General features: G+C 39.1%; 1 protein-coding gene across 3 annotated transcripts in view; it reads left to right on the plus strand.

Moving 5' to 3' along the window:
* The first annotated feature begins 1,115 nt into the window (after nt 1-1,115).
* Nucleotides 1,116-18,919, plus strand: part of st3gal4 (ST3 beta-galactoside alpha-2,3-sialyltransferase 4) — a 29,370-nt gene continuing 11,566 nt past the window's right edge. The window contains exons 1-5 of one of the 3 annotated variants that reach the window (XM_061719027.1): nt 1,116-1,346; nt 11,421-11,487; nt 16,897-16,978; nt 17,358-17,447; nt 18,759-18,856. In XM_061719027.1, the coding sequence (XP_061575011.1) occupies nt 11,472-11,487; nt 16,897-16,978; nt 17,358-17,447; nt 18,759-18,856 (286 nt within the window). In that variant the 5' untranslated portion in view covers nt 1,116-1,346; nt 11,421-11,471. Of the gene's footprint in view, nt 1,347-10,642; nt 10,745-11,420; nt 11,488-16,896; nt 16,979-17,314; nt 17,448-18,758; nt 18,857-18,919 lie in introns of those variants that run through there. The other 2 variants (XM_061719028.1, XM_061719029.1) reach the window with 2 other exon arrangements.

Raw genomic sequence — 18,919 nt, forward strand, 5'->3', positions numbered from 1 at the left:
GTTGCATTTTTTTTTTCAATCACAAAACAGCAAATACTTTCCAGATGTTTTTCCTTGAGGGGTAAAAGATCCAGTTTGAGGCGGATCAAGGAGGCGTGATGCCAATCACACTCCCCACTGCCAGCGTTCTGCCATTTTTTTTTTTGTTGCTTTACCAAAAAATGCTACTTAATGGTTTTATACCTTTGTAGAGCTACAATTTTATTGTGTTTTACTCCCTAGCCCACTTCCCTTTCCCCCCAAGTGGTCCTTGTCGCTTACCAGGCCGCCATTGCAAATAAGAAATGTGTTCTCAATGACCTGTCTGGTTAAATAAAGGCGAATGACTGAATGAATATCAAATTTATTTTATTTTATTTATTTATTTATTTCTCAGGACAATGCACATTGATGAACATATATACATATATAAATGTGCCAGATTGTAGCACAAGGCTAGTTTCCATCTGTAGTCCAATATAGACAGGTAAGGTGTTAAAAGCAGAACAGGTAAAGATGCAATATGAAAAAGAAAACAGAAACAAAGACAAGTACAATTAGTAAAGACAAGTACAATTAGTAAAATGAGAATGGTAAAAAAAAGTTAGTAGGTAGGAGGAGACCCAAACACACATTAGGTGTGTGTACACATTTGTTGACCTCTGAGCCACATTTTTATCTGGTTTTTAAAAGTTGTTAAAGAGGGGCATTCCCTTATGTGTACAGGTATATAATTCCATAACGCACTACCCTTTATGGATAGTGCGTTATGGCTAAAAGCAGTAGTAGCAGTAGTAAAGCGCTAGAATTGTTTTTTTTTTCTTTATCGTATAATGTTCACAAAGTTTAATGCAATTCATGTCATGGGTAGTGTATTTTGAAGGATCAAATACTCAACATCCCATATTATCAATTTTACATCGTGCAAGAAATCATGGACATGCCAATAAAACTTTGAAAATCGACTGTGTGCATGCGCAGAAGCACAAAGTACCATTTCTCGGCAGGTAGCAATGATTGGCGGAACACCGGGGATCATCATCCTCATCATCACACCGACTCCTTCAAGCTGCGACTTGTCCATCAGAGCTGGGACGGAGTTTGGAATCTCTCCCCAGGTGCGCATGCGCGGCCGCAGCGCAGGGAAAGGGGCCGCTCCTGACCAGAGACCGCTATGTTCACGCCAGTCCCGCGGTGAGTCCTGGGGAAACGGAGGGGACGAGCCTTCACGCCCTCATCGCATCACCGCTCGGTTTTCCCACGCAAGGGAAGGGTTTTGCACGACCGACGGGAACTTGATTGCAACATCCCTGCGCAGTCCAGCTGGGCCCCACCGCGGATCACGGCTCCTCTGTCCGCTGCTGCTGGTAAGCGGGGCTGGGGAAAACCTTAAAGGCTGATTTATGGTTCCGCGTTACACCGTCGCAGAGCATACCGTAGAGTACGCCGTAACCTACGGCGTAGGCTCTGCGTCGATAGTTGATGTGAGCAGGATTACTTGGTTTGGTGCGTGGCTGGACTGCACGGATGAAACTGTGGACACGGGGGGCGTGGGCTGCATTTGTTCAAGCGCAGACACTGGCAGGAATCCCTGATTTCTATGGATTTAAGTTACTCTTGAGGGTCCAAAGTCCCCATTTACATGAGCTTGTCATCTAAAGAGCTCAGTGGCGTCAATTCAGTCAAAGCTAAGGTATGGCAAGGTTACGAGTCACAGAACATAACTAGAGTATCAATCAACACATCCAGCAAATACTCATCACAGAAGTCTATGGAGCTTATCTGTGTGGTCAAGAAAATTGGAACTTTTTCAAATGCAGTCTAGCTCACTGCAAAAACTAAAAAAAAAAAGGAATATTTGTCTTATTTCTAGTTAAAATGTCTAATTTTAAGTCAAAAAATCTCATTACACTTAAAACAAGAGTCATCACCAGAAAAATAACTTGTTATTTTACCATGTTCACCTGTTTCAAGTACATTTTCACTTGAAATAAGTAGAAAAATCTGCCAGTGGGACAAGATTTATCTTCTCATTACAAGCAAAAAAATCTTGTTCCACTGGCAGATTTTTCCACTTATTTTATGTGAAAATCTACTTGAAACAGGTGAAAATGGTTGTTTTTGAGTCTTGTCTTAAATGTAATGAGATTTTTTTTTACTAAAAATTAGACATTTTAACTAGAAATAAGACAAATATTCTTGTTAAGATTTTGAGTTTTTGCAGTGTATAATAACTAGTGAAATCGATCATGTTGTTCTGATTTGCATTTGTAGTTATTCTATATGTATTAAGTAATAGAATAATCAATACAAATGTATTTAAAAAACAAACATTTACATTTTCCCTTGAAGCCAAGGTGTGGCAGCTGCCATACCTTGGCATACTGAATTGACGCCCCTGAAAGAGCTTCCACGTCAAAGAGATAAGATGAGAGTCTTTGTCATTGCATACCGTCATAAAGTGGACAACAAGCACAACGAAATTGGGGCACAATTGGCAAGTAAAACAATAAATAACTGCATTAAAACGTGCAGTTAAAAAAAAGAAACTATGTACAAATTAAGGGACGACAGACAGGAAAATGTATGGCGTATTGTAAAAGAGTATTGCACTTATGTGTGTTGCAAAGAAAACACAAAATGTTGCTGGCCAGAGCTGCATCCTGGGCATTTTTACTGGTTGTTTTAAATGAAAGCAAATGCGCTGTCCTGTATTGCTCTTTTTTTTTCAGCAGTGATTGTTGCCAAGCAGAGGGGCAGCTCAAATTTGGCTGCAAGCAAAAGAAGCTGTTGAGCACATAGTTTTAGGAAAACTCAAAACAACTTCTGCACAGGAGAAGAAACACTCAGGCATGCAACAGGAACAGCATATTGGAAGAAGTAGGAGTGGGCATTGATTGAAGAGCTTTTACTCTGTTGAGAGCAACTGAAAAAAAATGAATTGGCTTGCTGGCAATTGTTTGACTCTTTGCTTTGTACTACTTCTATTTAAGTAATGGATTCTTACATGATGAGGTTCTTGTTCCTGCTGGCCTTGTGCCACCAATCCTCACAGCTGGGTCGAATGGATTGATTATTTCTCATAAAAAAGTGCAGTTTTTTTTTCTTTTAAAGTTTAAGATCTATGTGCAAAGTCAGTCAAACCTTCTTGTGGAAGTTGTGTCAGTGCAGAAGATATCCTTGGGGATTTGAAACACGTTTACATGTCAGGCAAGAATTTTAAACAATATCATTCTTCTTTTAAGACAACTTCTAATGTTTTGATTCACTTATGTTCAAATAGATGTTGTGCAAAGATGTTTTAACTGCTGTTGTTGTTGAGGCTTTCTCATACATGCATTTGGGATAAGTGATAATTATACAGATTGCTGCTTCATTGGCATTAAAAATGTATCTTTGGGGACTGAATTGCAATTTGTTTGGCCATATTTTTGAACATCTTAAAAAAAGCAATTTCTGTTCTAATGCTGATATTGCTTAACCTGGCCAACCGTGCCAGTTAGTTCCCTCCGATACCGAAAACGAGTGGTTGATTTTCAGGAGGCAACGGAAGCAGAACAAAACTGCCTCTGGGCACATCTGGATAAGCACAAAATAAATCAGAGAAATTAAGCAGGTGACGCAGGTAGAACCACAACCAGACTGGTCTTGACAAAATACATCCATTAAGGCGTTTCACTCGAGTGAAAACTGTTGTCAGTTTCACAATATAAACGTGATGATCTTAGGTTACAGTTCTTCAGCCACCTCTGTTCTCTTGAATACTAGCTCCCTTTCCAGCTGTTTATTCACTGTATTTGAAATATTTTTTTTTCTGAGCTGGGCACGGGGGTGTGGGCTGAATTAATTCAAGCCTATGCAGACAGTGGTTGGATTCCCTGTTTTCTATGGATTTAAGTTACTCTGAAAGTCCGGTTCAAAGTCCAGTCTGTCAGCTTGTAAAGAGTTTCCATGTCAAATTGTTTGTCAAAAGACACAAGAGATAAGTCTTTATTGTCATTGCACATCCTTATATAATGTACACAAGTACAGGGCGACTCAAAACAACTTCTACACTGGAGAAGAACCAGTCAAGCATGCAACAAGAATGGGATTTATCATTGAACAATATCATTCTTCTTTTAGGACAATTTCTAATGAAATGTTTTGATCCACCTATCATGTTCAAATGGATGCTGTGAAAAGACATTTTGACTGCAGTTGTTTCTGGGGCTTTCTCATACATACATTTTGGATTAATGATAATTATGCAGATTGCTGTTCCATTGTCATCAAAAATGTCTTTCTTGTGGGACTGGATTGCAATTTGTTTGGCCATACTTTTGAACATCTTCCCTTTCAAAGTACTGAATTCAGTACTTTGAAGAGTGGTTAGTTCATTTAGGGAGCATCTATAAGACAGAGATTTAATTTCACAGATGTTGCATTATCAGGGTTTAGAGATATTTTGCACTTGGGAATTTGTAGCAAATCAGCTGAGACGCATGATATGCACTCGTTAGCAGTGACACAGTTTAAATCAGTTGATGTAGCTTGAGGAGTACGATGAACACTGCCCGCAAAATGCACACTTGTGTGCATAAGTCATCAATGAGGATTTAACAGAAGGCTTCAGAACAGATTATCATTCATAGATGCACCAATTGTCATATATTTGTCTAAATTTTATTCAACTGTTAAAATGTTGACTATAAATATCACGTTCCATTTTTGTTCAACGCTTCAGCATGCAGAAAATCTTCTCTGTGTACTAGAAATTCAAATAATAAAGTGCTCAAGGTTACTGGATAGGCGTATTTTCCAAAATCCCACAGGAAAGGAATTAGAGCATATCCCCCCTTTATGCAACAGATTAAAGGTCCTTAAACTGTTTTTTTTTTCTCACTCACCTCTAAATGTAACTGCATTAAGATAAGCAGGAGAAACATGTTTTTTGTTTTCTCCAACAACACCTGATCTGTAACAAAAATTGTAAATTTTCATACTTTACCAGAGTCAAAGTCAGTCATGTGATGCCATGAGCTTTTATAGTCCTAAAAAAAAAACAACACTTGTTTTCCATCTTAATCCTTGAAAGGTTTTGAGTCTAAGCCCCCTAGCTGTGCCTATAAAAGTTTCACCGTTTTTTACTTTGTGTACAAAAAATACTTAGCTGCTTTTTTAGAATTCTTTAGAATTCCTTTATCAATAACAGACCAATTAAATGTGTGGATGTGGTCCAAAGTTGTGTTTTGGGCCATAACTGGTGATATCTAAACTAAATCAACTTAGCATTTGTGATGGTACAACAGATGCATCTGTTTTAAATTGGTTATTCTACGCTTGCATTTCTGAAAAAAGAATTTCTATGGTAATTAGAAGACGCTCTCATCCATGATGTGATGAAACTAAGTTTTGTAATATGATGTTTGGTTTAGTTTACTCTGCAACCACATTTTCCTCCCAAAGTCTGCACACCATCCGTCATGAGTATCAGAACGTGGAGGCCAAGTAACATGAAACCCGAACACATGTAACCCTGGTTCAGTGTGCTTGAACGCAGTGAGCCGAACGACTTGAAAGGGTCAGGGACTGCCAAAATAGTGGGTTGAGCAGATTTTCTCTTCCATGCAAGTGATTAAAAACCAGATTGATTCGCAACGTAGTGAGTTGGATCCACCTGTTGAGTCCCATAAGAGTGCCAATACTGGAAATGTTCAAATGTGCACACACACGCGTACTCACACGGAAAGAGGCGTTGATACTTCATTATCTCCACAGCCATCCAACTACCTACCAAATGTTGAAGATTATATTATTATTATTACAGCATTATCTTGAAGTGAGTTATTCATTTGAACACATCTTTGGTATGACTCATGTACAGCTGACTAAAGACGTTTTATGTTGAAATTTCAGTCGTGAAACTGGCAGTCACTTTTGGCGAAATATTTAGCTTAGTATTTACTTTAACAATCAGAATATGGATGAGTTAGTTGGTTTTTTTTTGTTTTTTTTTTTCAGGGTACTCTCACATCACAGATCCAGATCAAACTAGAATTATTACCACTTTATTTAATTTTTTTTGATGTACTTCTGATGTTGGCAGAGCAAAGCTGTATGCATCCACCTTCCAAAGAGGCATAGTCTGCGGATGATGATTGATTGATGATGGAGAGGGGAAAAATATGCTCCATCATCTTCAAGTGTTTCTATGATAAGAGCTAAAGGGACATGGTTGATTCGGATGTTTTTGTACTGTACGCTTGAGGTATTTTTTAACAAAACATGTCAAAGACATTTGATCTCAGGAAATCATGTCAACAAGTCAGTTTGGTTTAATTATACAGTTTAAAACTCCCAAGGACTTCTAAAGCTTGTTGTGAAGCAACTAGAAATGGAGGAAAAATAGAAAGCAGATGGCTATTATTGCAGCTGTTGCTGCAACAGGTCAGAGCTCCATTCACTGAGCCGACTGAAATAGCATACAACCGAATGTCCAAATAACCAGCAGTAAATGTGAGGAATAAGTGATAATCAGAAGCTTAAACTGCCAGGTCAACAAGTGCAAGAGCAATACTGAACTGTAGACCAGTTAAACAGAATTATTTTAAACCAAGTTTAATCTCCAATAGCCAATGAAGAAACTTCTATAATGTCTAGAGTTTTGAGGGGATTCTGGTGTTCTTGTCAAAGCGACAGCGCTAGAGGAAGCAGAGAGTCGTGAGCGGAATCATGAACCGTTCAGACATGTTCCAGTGAGTCTGATATGGAGTCAGAGCTCCGATCAAATACTGAATGAGTCGGTGCAGAAAATACTTTTAATGACTCAATTCTATTGATTCAGCACACTGAAAATAACAGCCGTGCCCATCGTTAGACACCTCCAATACAAAGGTAGCGTGCGAGCAGATGCTGAGAGACGATGCAAACGATGACTGGAGTTCATTTAAAACTGAATCCCACATATTGGTGACAAACGTTAATAGAGGGTATGCATTGACGTCACTTCCCCACTGGACCACGCCCCCTTACTCGCACTGAGTGGCAAAAACAGCTGCAACTAGTGGAGAAGACGGGATAAGCTGATTATGGGCTTAAATTAAAGGCAGTTGGACTTGACAGTGACCCGTACAGTTACCCCAAGAACCACTGGTCCATGGACATTAATATTTGACCACGAATCAAGTTTCCTGATATTTATATGTACTTAATTTTCTACACGAGGGAAATACACGAAGCAAAACTTGAAGGCATACAAAAGTCTAGACGCTTGGTCCTTCTTCAAGGCAGGATTTGTTGGCGAAATTAAAGTGATGAGGACACCGATCTTTATGATTGGACCGTTTAACGTTAGCTACCCAAAAATCCAACTCGCGCATTCCCTCTAATAGCAAGCAAATTTTCATTAACAGAGTAAATTAGAGGATCCGTAACATAAACTGGAGAGACGCTGACTTGTAAAACGTTACCTTGGCATTGCCTCTAGCATCATTCAGCCCTGCTTGGCCACACAGAAAAGTGAGGCCATAAAATAAGATAAGATAATCCTTTAATATTCCCTCAATGGGGAAACTCCTGTGGGTAAAAAATCGGGTGCCTGGAAGGCAAAGCGACAATGGAGAATGTATTTTGGCCCGAATCTGCCTTTGTACAGCTGCGCGAGTCTCACGCTTAATGCGCTTAATGCGCTTAATGCGTGAGACTTTACAGCTGCGGCTATATCAGCCGCTTCTTCGTGTGAACCATCAGCCATTTTCTTGACATGGCATGGGAAAATTGACATCGGTCATCGGTGAATGTCGGTAACTGTAAATTTTCGGTTTATCGCCCAGGCCTAATTCATCTTACCTGCTTGGAGTTAAGCTGTGCATATTGTTTCTTTATGTGTAATTTTGCCGCATAATATTAAAATAATTAATAAATTACTATGGCCTAGAAATTTCACGGTATCACCACCGTGTCTTTACACCACCGCGGTATACCGAAATACGGTATACTGTGATCGTCACCACTTAATCTGTTAATCTTAATCTGTTGCACATTTTTGTACATTTACCGTTCTTTTTACAGAGTTTATTTTATTTTGTATTATTCTCTTTTATTTATACTTATTCGACATTTTTACTTAATTTTCTTTTGAAGGAAAACACCACTTCGTACTGCCTCTAATTTCATTGTGCCCTGTATAAGAGTCTGAAGACTCTGAAGTCTTAATGTGAGTCATGCATAGGATACGAGTTGTATTTCGTATTCATGTTGTCTTATGATTCTCCACTCGTGACTTTCTGCACGAACAACACCTATGTGGACTGTTGAACCACCAAGTAACCTTATCTCTCTGAAGACAACGTCGTAATTCAAGTGCCTGAACCCAAAAGCACAAATTTAATGTTGGTGGAGCTTATTTTGTCTCCTGAAACAACTGAATGATTCTTTTATTTCAATTAATTAACCCATTCACACTTTTGGAAATTCTGGCCCATCAGTTATGATTTTCTTTTCAAGTGCTGTGGTTGACAGTTAGGTTTTTTTTCCCAATTGTCACCAGAAATCTAAACATTGTTTTCTATGTTACTGTAGAGCAGTGGTTCCTAACCTTTTTTCCTTGGAGCCCCCCCTACTTTTGTCTAAGACCAGCCAGGCCCCCCGACCCGTACGTACTAAGCCCCAAAATAGTCTTTAATTGAAAAAATGAACATTAATTATGTTTTTTGATACATTTCTCTTTGGTTTACTCTCTATACATATGACTTTGTTTTTCTCCAATGTCACCAATGTATAAAATACGCACAAAAGGACATAAAAGGACATAAAAATTCTGAAAAATGTATCTTAATATGAGACCAACATTTTTTTTTACATTTTTCCTTTAGCAACCTGTCGGAGTAGATTAAATGTTGAGTAATGATATAATAATAAGGAATGAAATAATTTCCTGTGTTTGTCACCAGTGTATAAAAAACATAAAAAATATTCAAGACATTCATAAATTATTCCTAACAATGTCTTATGAATGACTCATTCGCAAATATAATTTTTACAACTGCATAATTTTAAAGCAGACAAAGTTCCGCGCCCCCCCAGAGATCTCTGGCGCCCCCCCAGGGGGGGCCCGGACCCCAGGTTGGGAGACACTGCTGTAGAGTATGATACACCTAAAAGAGTTGAAAATGAACAGCTTGTCCCCCTTCATGCACCAGATTACTAGTGCTCGTTTTCTTAAACTGTCTTTCTCGTGGTTTTTTTCTTTCAAAAGATGGAAATTGCAGAAGATAAATAATATTTGTTTCCAGAAACCCAGTTTAATCCAGTTTTAAAATACAGTTTAGCAGTATTTAACATAATACTTCTATTTCTACTTCTAATGCTGATATTGGTTAGCCTGGCCAACCGTGGCTTTCTCATACATGCATTTGTGATTAGTGATAATTATACAGATTGCTGCTTCATTGGCATTAAAAATGTCTCTTTGGGGACTGAAATGCAAATTGTTTGGCCATACTTTTGAACATCTTAAAAAAAGCAATTTCTGTTCTAATGCTGATATTGCTTAACCTGGCCAACCGTGCCAGTTAGTTCCCTCTGATACCGAAAACGAGTGGTTGATTTCCAGGAGGCAACGGAAGCAGAACAAAACTTCCTGGATACATTTGGATAAACTCAAAATGAATCTGAGAAATTAAGCAGGTGACACATAGAGCGACAACCAGACAAGTCTTAACATAGACATCCAATATGGCGTTTAATACGAGAGGAACTCAAGTGAAAACTGTTGTCAGTTTCACAATATAAACGTGATGACTAGGTTACAGTTCTTCAGCCATCTCTGTTCTCTTGTATACTAGCTCCTTTTCCAGCTGTTTATTCACAGTATTTGAAATATTTATTCATTTATTTATTGGGACTGAAATTCCATGTGCGTGGTGCACCCTCTTGACCAGGTAGAAGAGAAAAAAAAAAAAACGACGACTTGACTGCTTTTGCTGCCGTTGTGTGTGTGTGTGTGTGTGTGTGTGTGTGTTGGGAGTTTTAGATTCTTGAGGGGAAACCATGCAGAAAAAGATGTGTGTAACTGGACCTGGTCACAAGTTGCCACAGTTGATGAGAGCAGGATTACTTGGTTTGGTGCGTGGCTGGACTGCACGGATGAAACTGTGGACACGGGGGGCGTGGGCTGCATTTGTTCAAGCGCAGACACTGGCCGAAGTCCCTGTTTTCTATGGATTTAAGTTACTCTAGAAGTTGGGTTCAAAGGCCAAGTTGTCAGCTTTAAAGAGCTATACTTAGTACCAATATACTAAGAGATAAGATTAGTCTATATACTGTAGTCATTGCACATATGCACCTTATATAGTGGACACATGCACAAAGAAAATTTCGGCACATCATGTGTGTGTGTGAGGGGGGGGCATGGATGTTTGAAGATATTTTTATTATACTAATGGATAAATGATTTGAACAGAGAAAAATGTTCAGATGCTTGCTCGTATTTGAGAGCATACTTTTTAATGTCTGAAGTGACTAATCACTTGAAAGCTCTGTCACAAGACATCGCAGTCATTTTTCCGGGCCCCGCCCAGGTCAGAAGGTTAGGGGCAGGAGGATGGTTCCGCTTCTTAAATGACCAGTTCAGATTATGGCACCGTGACATCGCAGTCTCAGATCAGGGTGGAATTATTTTTATTATGACCTAATCACATCCTTGATGGTTTCCATGGTTTTCTTTCTAAAAGCCTCACCTTTCTCGGGAATAGAGGAGGAGGCAGCTTCAACCAATGACTGGGTGAGAGCAAATTTCCCATGGAAAGCCTTTGCCTGAATTACTTCCACTGTGCTATTTTGTGGTAGCTGCCTGACTCATCTTTAATCGTTACAGTATGCGACAGAGCTCTTTAAGTGGGCTGTGTACATTTCCGTCATGGTCCGTGGTTAGACTTACAGCAAAATCTTTAAGTGCGTCTGCGGCGAAGGGCAACTCTGACGGGACTAAAGCTTTTCTCCGTTGGTGTCCAAACTCTTGAGAATTTCTGCCGGTGCCAGCCAGGCATCCAGCGTGCCTTGCGGTGATGTTGTGTATTGTGCTTCTTGGCTTTTGTGTCTGTAAAGACGTCTTGCTCTCATTACTTTACAAGCCCAGAAGTTATAAACTAATCCTGTTGTAACTGTTTCATGTTCAGTTGGGTCGGTTGAGGAGGTTGGAACCTACAGTTTTTTGTAAAAGAGGATTTTCCCATAGTCCATGCTGGCATCTTTTAAATAACATGTTTTTCATATTCCAGGCGAATTAAAATTACAGCAATGAAAAAAGACAGAAAATCCAGATTTTTCTCTTTCAAATCATAATCATTCCCATAAAGAAAGGCATGAAGAAGGATGTCCGATTCCTCTTTATTAAGCACAGAGACGAGGAGAGGAATAATTGCTTTCATATGTCTGACGAATGCTTGTTTTTACTCCAGGGAGAAGCCCAGAACTATCGTATCTGATCACTGAGGAAACACTCTTTTGAAATGAAAGAGGGAAAAGGTAAGATGTTCTCTTTTTCTTTCTTTTTTTTCAACAAAACAAAGCTGCACTGTTTCCATGTAAAATCAGTTCCTGGAAATCTGATACATTTATTATACAGAAATGCCTTCTGGTATTTTTTTTGTCAAAATATTTCCGTAAACCATTCAATTGCCAATTGTAATTTAGATCCTGTTTTCCCAAATGTTTGAACTTTCTGTAAAAGAAAACGGAATATAGTTTTTCTGACAATCATTAAAATCCTTGAAGAAACTGGGTGTAAAGATTAACTTATATGAGAGAAAAGTGTCATTTTAATGTTAAAGGCGAAAAATTAAGTTCTCAAATACTGATTTTTATTTAGTTTTTCCTTTATCATTGGTTGTTATGACCAGATCAGAGACTCTAACGTGATACAACCCTGTCACTTTGTTTGTAGCGGCTGAAAATATGTAAATATGACACACTTCTTTGAGCAGAGCTGTAAATACATGGTTGAAAAGGGAGCTGTTGTTTTTGAATAAAACATTTAAAACATTCCCTGTATAAGATCTGCTGTCTCTGCAGAAATTAACACTCTGCTGGTTTATGGTACATTCAAATAAGGGAGGAATTGCTTCATCAGTTTTATGTATTAATTTGCATTGCATTAGTGTTAGCGAACTTAGCGTTTTCCTTGAAGCAACACATTTTTTGCCGATTCCACCATTTCTTTAACAGTTACAGTAACATACACAAATTCTGCACAGGGTTACTGTAAGGTGAAGAGTATTTTTATTTTTAGGAAACACCCTCTATTCAGGAAGTAACAATATCACTTTATACATCAGAGTGTGAAATGACTATTTCGTTTTAGAGGGAAGAGGGCAAGTACACACAAAATATCTTGCGGCATGAAATCCATGGTGCATCCCTGTGGTCATGTGGTTTCCACTCAAGTCTCCGCCGTGCATGATTCAGGAAGAGCTTTAAAGTGCTATTGAATTACTTTTGTTGCAGTATCACAAGTGCATTCTCAAATGTCCCAAAATAACATTAAGCTATTCAGTTTATGTATTGATTTTTTTTTTTTTTTCCCGGTGATTTATCGATGCTGAAGTTGTGGCTCTTTTTGAAGGACTCGGGCCTTTGCAAGTCCTCAAATAAGATGGAGTATATCCCTCAGTTCAGGGTCCAGCTTTCGATCGGTTCGGCGGGATCCTCTTACAATGATCGGCCTCCATCTACTGCACCTTCTCTCAACTCCTCTCCATCTTTCCTGTCCTGTTTTTTTTCTTCTAATCATTTGCATCCGTTTGTTTCACTGTTACTCCACCTAATGCACATGCCAGCTTAAATTAATCTTGTGTGTGTGTGTGTGTTTTTTAACCTTATTTGCTTTTTAGGCCCTCCTTTTCTCAGAGTGAGTCATTGCTGTTTCGAAAGTAGCTTGGAGGAAATGCTGTTATATTGATCCGTTACCTTCTGCACCTGTCAGGATGAGTTCATGATGATTTGTGTAGACATGAGAGGACAAAGGATGATGTGAAGATGTACTGGAAGACAGCTAAGAGTAATTTTTATTTCTTTGTTTATTATTATTAATTATATTTTTAAAGTGTGTCATCCAATTACTTTATTGGGAGTTCCTTCCTCTGCATTGATTTGAAGTTTTAGAAACACATTTAGATGGATGTTGTTGGCCTTGAGCAAAGTGGAGCTTTTTCATGCGTACGTGGAATAACTGTTAAGGGAGATTTGGACAGAAAACCATGCATTTGCTAATGATCTTCATAACTAATCTTCAAAAAAGACACTGGACAGATTTACTTTCCAGATATTGGAAATGTATTTTGAGGTATCCAGTAGTGTAATACTCTCTGCCTTGCTGTAAGATGCAAAGGTTAAGGAGAAGCTTACAGTTTTTAGAATTTTTTTTCTCATGATTTTGTAAACTATTTTATTGTTTAGAATTATTATTTTATGGCGACATTGTGTAGCTTTTGTAAAACCCTGTCGTCAACTTTGAATGAAAAGCAAATTATTAATATTCTTGCTCTTAACTCCAAGCTTGTCTGTTTCAGCTTCATGTTTTTCTTTTGGTTGGTATTTGAACTGGCAGGTTTGAACTTGAATTATTCTTAATTCAAGCGCATTGAAGATGCTCTTGTCTACTAACGGGACAATTCAATTAAATCTTATTCATATAGCGTCTATTACAACAAAAGTTGTCTCTAGGTGCTTTCCAGAGACCAGAACATGACCCCCGAGTAATTATTACATAAACAATACCAGGTAAAAACTCCTCAAGCAGAAGAAAAGCTTTAAGCCAAACAGTGGCAGGTAAAAACTCCCCTTTAGGAGGGAAATAACCTTGAGCAGGACCTGGATCATAAGGGGGAACCCTCCTGCAGAGAGAGTTAAAACATTGTTTCTTTGTCTCTCCTTTCTCTGTTCTTCATTTTCTCTCTCTGTTCTCTCTTTTCCACACAGCTAAATGTATCATGTCAAGAGGTCTCATAGTGAAAGCCATTAATTAGAAATGCTGCTTGAGCAAAGAGTTAAGTGTAACAACGGCTCACGCTCTTCTAGAAGATGTCCCCAGTGCAGTCGCTTGTCTTTCCAGGTCTGAATCTTGTAATATCAAGTACCATCTCACTGACTGACCCAAGGGGCTGCTCGATTCCACATCCGTGACAAATATACTGGGGGTGAATTTTCACCTAGCTCATCAGGTCAGACATTATCAGGCCATAAATGCATGCATAGTTAAGAAGTCAAACTGATCAAAACTAGGGCTGTTCGATTTTGCCCAAAAATAAAATCTCGATTTTTTTCTCTCAAAATCCGATTTTCGATTACGATTACGATTATTTTGTGAATTGACAAAAGGCAAAGAAATGATTTCAAATATGCTGTTTTTTTTATTGAACATTTGCCCCATTGGGCTTTAAGTGCAAACTTTGCTCTTATTAAACCAAAAATGAATGAATAAAGTGCAAAAATCTGTAAAATAAGTTGAAAAAAAGTTTAAAAAAATATAATAAAAGTTTTATCTCTGGAAAAAAAAATCAGCAAATCAGCACTTGCAAACATACAGTAAGTTATATTTCCAATTAAATAAAACAAGACATTTTCTAATTAAACTAAACTGGGTCTTTGCATGCTAAATAATAATGCAACCCATGAAGGAGGTAGAGGTGTGTAATGTCAGTCATTACATTTGCTATTCACATTTGCAAGTTTTTTGCAAGGAACACGAGCCGGTCTACCCGGTGGCATGTTACAACGCCCCCTCCTACACTAAAGAGCCTCTCCGATGGGGCACTTGTCGCAGGTATTGAGAGGTATTTCCATCAATCATTAATATGTGTGCAGACAAGGTAAAAAAAAAAAAAAGTGAAAAATCGATTTTACGATTTTCACGTTTTAACATCGTTCCAATTACATAATCGCGATTACGATTTAAAATCGATTAATCGAACAGCCCTAATCAAAACCCTAGCAGAGTATTATTTCTCTTATCTTAACGATGGTATGGCTCAATATGGTGTTATTTGTATCAGGAGATTGCTTTTGCAAGTTCTGAGTTATCCTGGAAGGGTTTGGGGCAGAGAAGCCTGAGAAGCCAATTTTCACCAAAGGGAAAGCCGATCATGCTCCACCACGCTTGGACCTGTTGCTTGGTGCCCTTGGCTGCTAGGCGCGCTGTAACCACGGGCGACTGTTAATCGTCCAACGCATTTTCTGTGCTTAAGCCTGCCGCAGACTGAACCAAAAATAATAACCAAAACATGTGTGGATGTCATGAACAGTTAGTACTGAACCCTCTTTTAATAGGAGTCTGGTTGACCCCCAGCTCAGTATTGGCCCAGGTTTACGAAGCAGTCGGGCCCAAAGAGCTGCGAGAACACTGGGTTCCTGCCTACTGTAGCAGGGACTTCTCTTTTGCAAATGAGGTTAATCCCCGGGGCTCTTTGCTCGTCTGTTGATGGCAGAGAATGCAGTGTTTTATGCTGGCCTGTACGGCCAACAACTAAGCACTCCTAACGCCTCTTCAATTTTGGGCATGAACAGTTTATTAGCTGCTCACCAAGTCAAGGTGATGGCAGGTCTTCAGACTGGTTCAGGTCTGTGCAGCCAGGCTGCTGTTGTGCACATACAAGCTCTGCCATGAACCACTATTGGATGTTATAAGAAGTCCTTGTGTGATGTAGAAACAGGACCAGAATCAGACCGGCTCACTTTCTCCCAATCATCCTGACTGGGTCGGCATATGCAGCATAGACATAATGGTGTAATAATACTTCTCTATGGTCTGATAGGCAAGCTACCAGCCCATGTAAGCCTTAAAGCAAATGTTGCATATATCCACTTTAAACCAATCTAAAATAGCTAAGAGCCACCAGAGCAGTTTCTTTGCCTCAGCAGTCTCTCTACTCAACCGTGAACTCGTATTCAGCAAAATATTTGGACTACTTTGCAACGTTATTGTGTATAGTAGGTATATCTATTTATTTTGCATTAAGATTTTATTCATATATTTATTGATTTATTCATTATTTCCCAATTCTTTCGTTATCAAATATTTATGACATTTAATGAACTGGAGAGACAAGAACTGTCCGGTACCTAACGAATGAATCGGATTCTGATTCTGACTCAGAAATTGAGCGAGCCGCTCAGGTTCAACTGCCGACCTTGTTTGTCTTCCGCTTCTCGCTATTTATCTACTCTCATTTCCTGTTGCACCGCTTTTGAATAGGGCCACTAGAGCCACAAGGTCTTATTTTATTATTAGTTGGTGTCAGTGCACAACAAATTCTGACAACTGTCCCATATTTATATTTGTGTGTGTGTTTGTGTGTGCAAAACCCCTCTAACTTTGGAAGACATGTTGATTGGTAAACTCTTCTTATTCTCTTCAGTTTTTGAGGTCTACCCAGAAATGCCCAAGTCCCCAAACCCCCTTGTGCCACTCCGTCACATGATGTTTTGTGGATCTCAGGCTACCTGTGATCTGGGTTTGTGATGTCACAAAACCTCATGGATCTGAACAGCTCACTGAGTTACATATTTTCAGACTTGGACCACCTAAAACAAAGGAACAGAGATGTGATGTGTTCAATTTGATAATGACCTTGTACATCTAAAACCATGTTTTTCTTGTTTTTTTTTTTGTCATAATGTGTCCTTTTTTAATTTACTAATTTGTTCTTGAAATTGGGACCCGACCCCCAGAAAAGAGGGGAAAAAGTATGACTGGAGATCATAGTTGGAGATAGATTATTCTCTAAGCAGATTCTGTGATGTACCAGTACGACTTAGTGATGAATCTGTTTTGAGTCTTCTTTAATAAAACGCCCCCTTCAAAGACGATATGCTGTAATACGAAGGTAGAATGTCCAGATTTTATTCCTGATTGTTCATCTATGTTTTCATTTGTTCCAGCATGGTGCCTTAGGCTTCTCCCAGTTCTTCTCTTCTTCATCTCCTTTGTCACATACTACTGTTCCTACGCCATACTTCAGAGGTAATTGTACACACGCTGACTTACACACACACACATGTGTGCGTGTCTGTGCTCTTTCTTGGTTGCTCTGGTACTGAGGTCTCACAAGCACAAAAAAATTGCCCATTTCTGGTAAAAAGCTGCTTCATGAGGTCAGAGCAGTGCTGAGTCATTACAACAAAAAAAAAACAAACCCACATTCTGATCACCAAGTGGTCTGAGCTGCTGGCCCGCTAGAGGCTCTCACACATGCCCACCCGTGCACATTTTCAGTGGTCTGGACACAGTTACAGTCACTGACACCCTGCTTTCATTTTCTTTCTTTCTTTCCTTTTTTTTTTTCCTTTTTGAATTTAGAAGCAGTTTTGATGCCAATTGTGGTAAACTGTCTGTCTTCCAGCTATGGTGGCACCAGCAAGTCTCTGAACAGTAGCAAGTCACTATGTGGTGGCTGGATAACCCAGAAAAAGTGGGAAAGCCTTAACTTTAAGTGAGTAATGGCATGTCTTTTCTTTCTTTCTTTTTTTTTCTAACATTGGAATGAGTGGGAGGCTTATTAAGGGAGAACAGTATGCCAGTGTTTTTATTTGAACATCAGGTGCCAGGTTCCTTGGAATGGGATGGCTCTCTACCAGTCATGAAAGAAAAGCATTTTTAGTGAAAGGGAGCAGAGCTCATTATGAAAAATGAGTTTCCATCTGAACAGTGATTACTCTAAGTTTCAGTCACTCAAGTGGAATGTCTTGATGAAGTGAGTCAGAGGGAGAGTTACTACAGAAACCTGGGTAAGGTCACAGATATGCATTTGATAAAGTTCTTCGGAAGTAGACAATAGTTGGTTTTGTTAAGTAATCATTGCGTCAAACCCCTGAACCCAATTGCGTTTATTTTTCCTTTGCTTCATAATCACAGTCATTCTTTGAGCTTTGTTCACTTATAACAGACAGATATGGTCACCATCTGTAGTTTGTCCCAACTTCATCCAGGATCAATGTTTTTCTTTAGCCTACTAGACCTTCCAGCGCCAACCTTTTTATTAAAAACGATTCAGATTCATAACCCCTCCGTTTATCCCCCTGGAAGTGCATGGTATGTTTAAATTGCTGGTCCATGGTTCTTGGATATTAATGGGAGTTACTTGCATCGAAAGAGGGCATTTAAGGCAATGGCTGTGACATTTCTACATTTCTCTAATTGGACACCTCTCTGCAGGAGAGCTAGTTAGCTGGCTAGCAAGCAAGGGCCATAAATGCCAGAGACAGCAGGCCGTAAAGAGCTGTCTGAAGCCAGGGAGGACAGAAAAGCAACTGTTTCGTGTATTATAACCTGGCACATTTTTTTCATTCCACAGACTTTGTGAATGTTATTTTTTCTCTTTCCCCTCCTGTTAGTAGCAAAATGCCATTATTGTATTTTAATAAGGGGGAAATTACTGTTGTATGACTTCAGTAAACCAAAGTCTTCTTTTCACGCCGAGTCTGGTTTTACCTGCTTAATGTTTACCGGGATAGTTTAGGTTTTTATATATATTCAAAGTTAAACTTAAGGGTTCTCTTAAGCGTATAGACTAGTTTTCCATGCATCGGCATGAAAGACTGCATTAGTGTGGCAGAACATATGATATTGTCAGTTGTGTGGTTGGATGTTGGCTTTGGCCAACCTCACTCAGAGTAAAGTTTTCTTCATTCCCGCAGCCTTCAGTCTCCCTCCTAACCCTCTGAAATATAATTCATCTTTACAGTGAAGCCCTGCGCGGTGCGGTTTTTACATTGTAATTCCTGCCCTGTCACTTCTCATGCAGCATTAGCAGACGGACACAACTTTTTCTGAAACTGGAGGACTTCTTTTGGCGGGAGCATCTGTCAAAGTTGGCATTGCCTTATGGCATTAAAGGCAGTGGTATGTTGGTTTTGTGATATTGAACACTTCAGCGTTAATCCTCGCCTGCTTCTGAAAGAACAA

This window comes from Cololabis saira, chromosome 4, assembly GCF_033807715.1.
Source record: "Cololabis saira isolate AMF1-May2022 chromosome 4, fColSai1.1, whole genome shotgun sequence".
In the NCBI taxonomy this organism is placed as follows: Eukaryota; Metazoa; Chordata; class Actinopteri; order Beloniformes; family Belonidae; genus Cololabis; species Cololabis saira.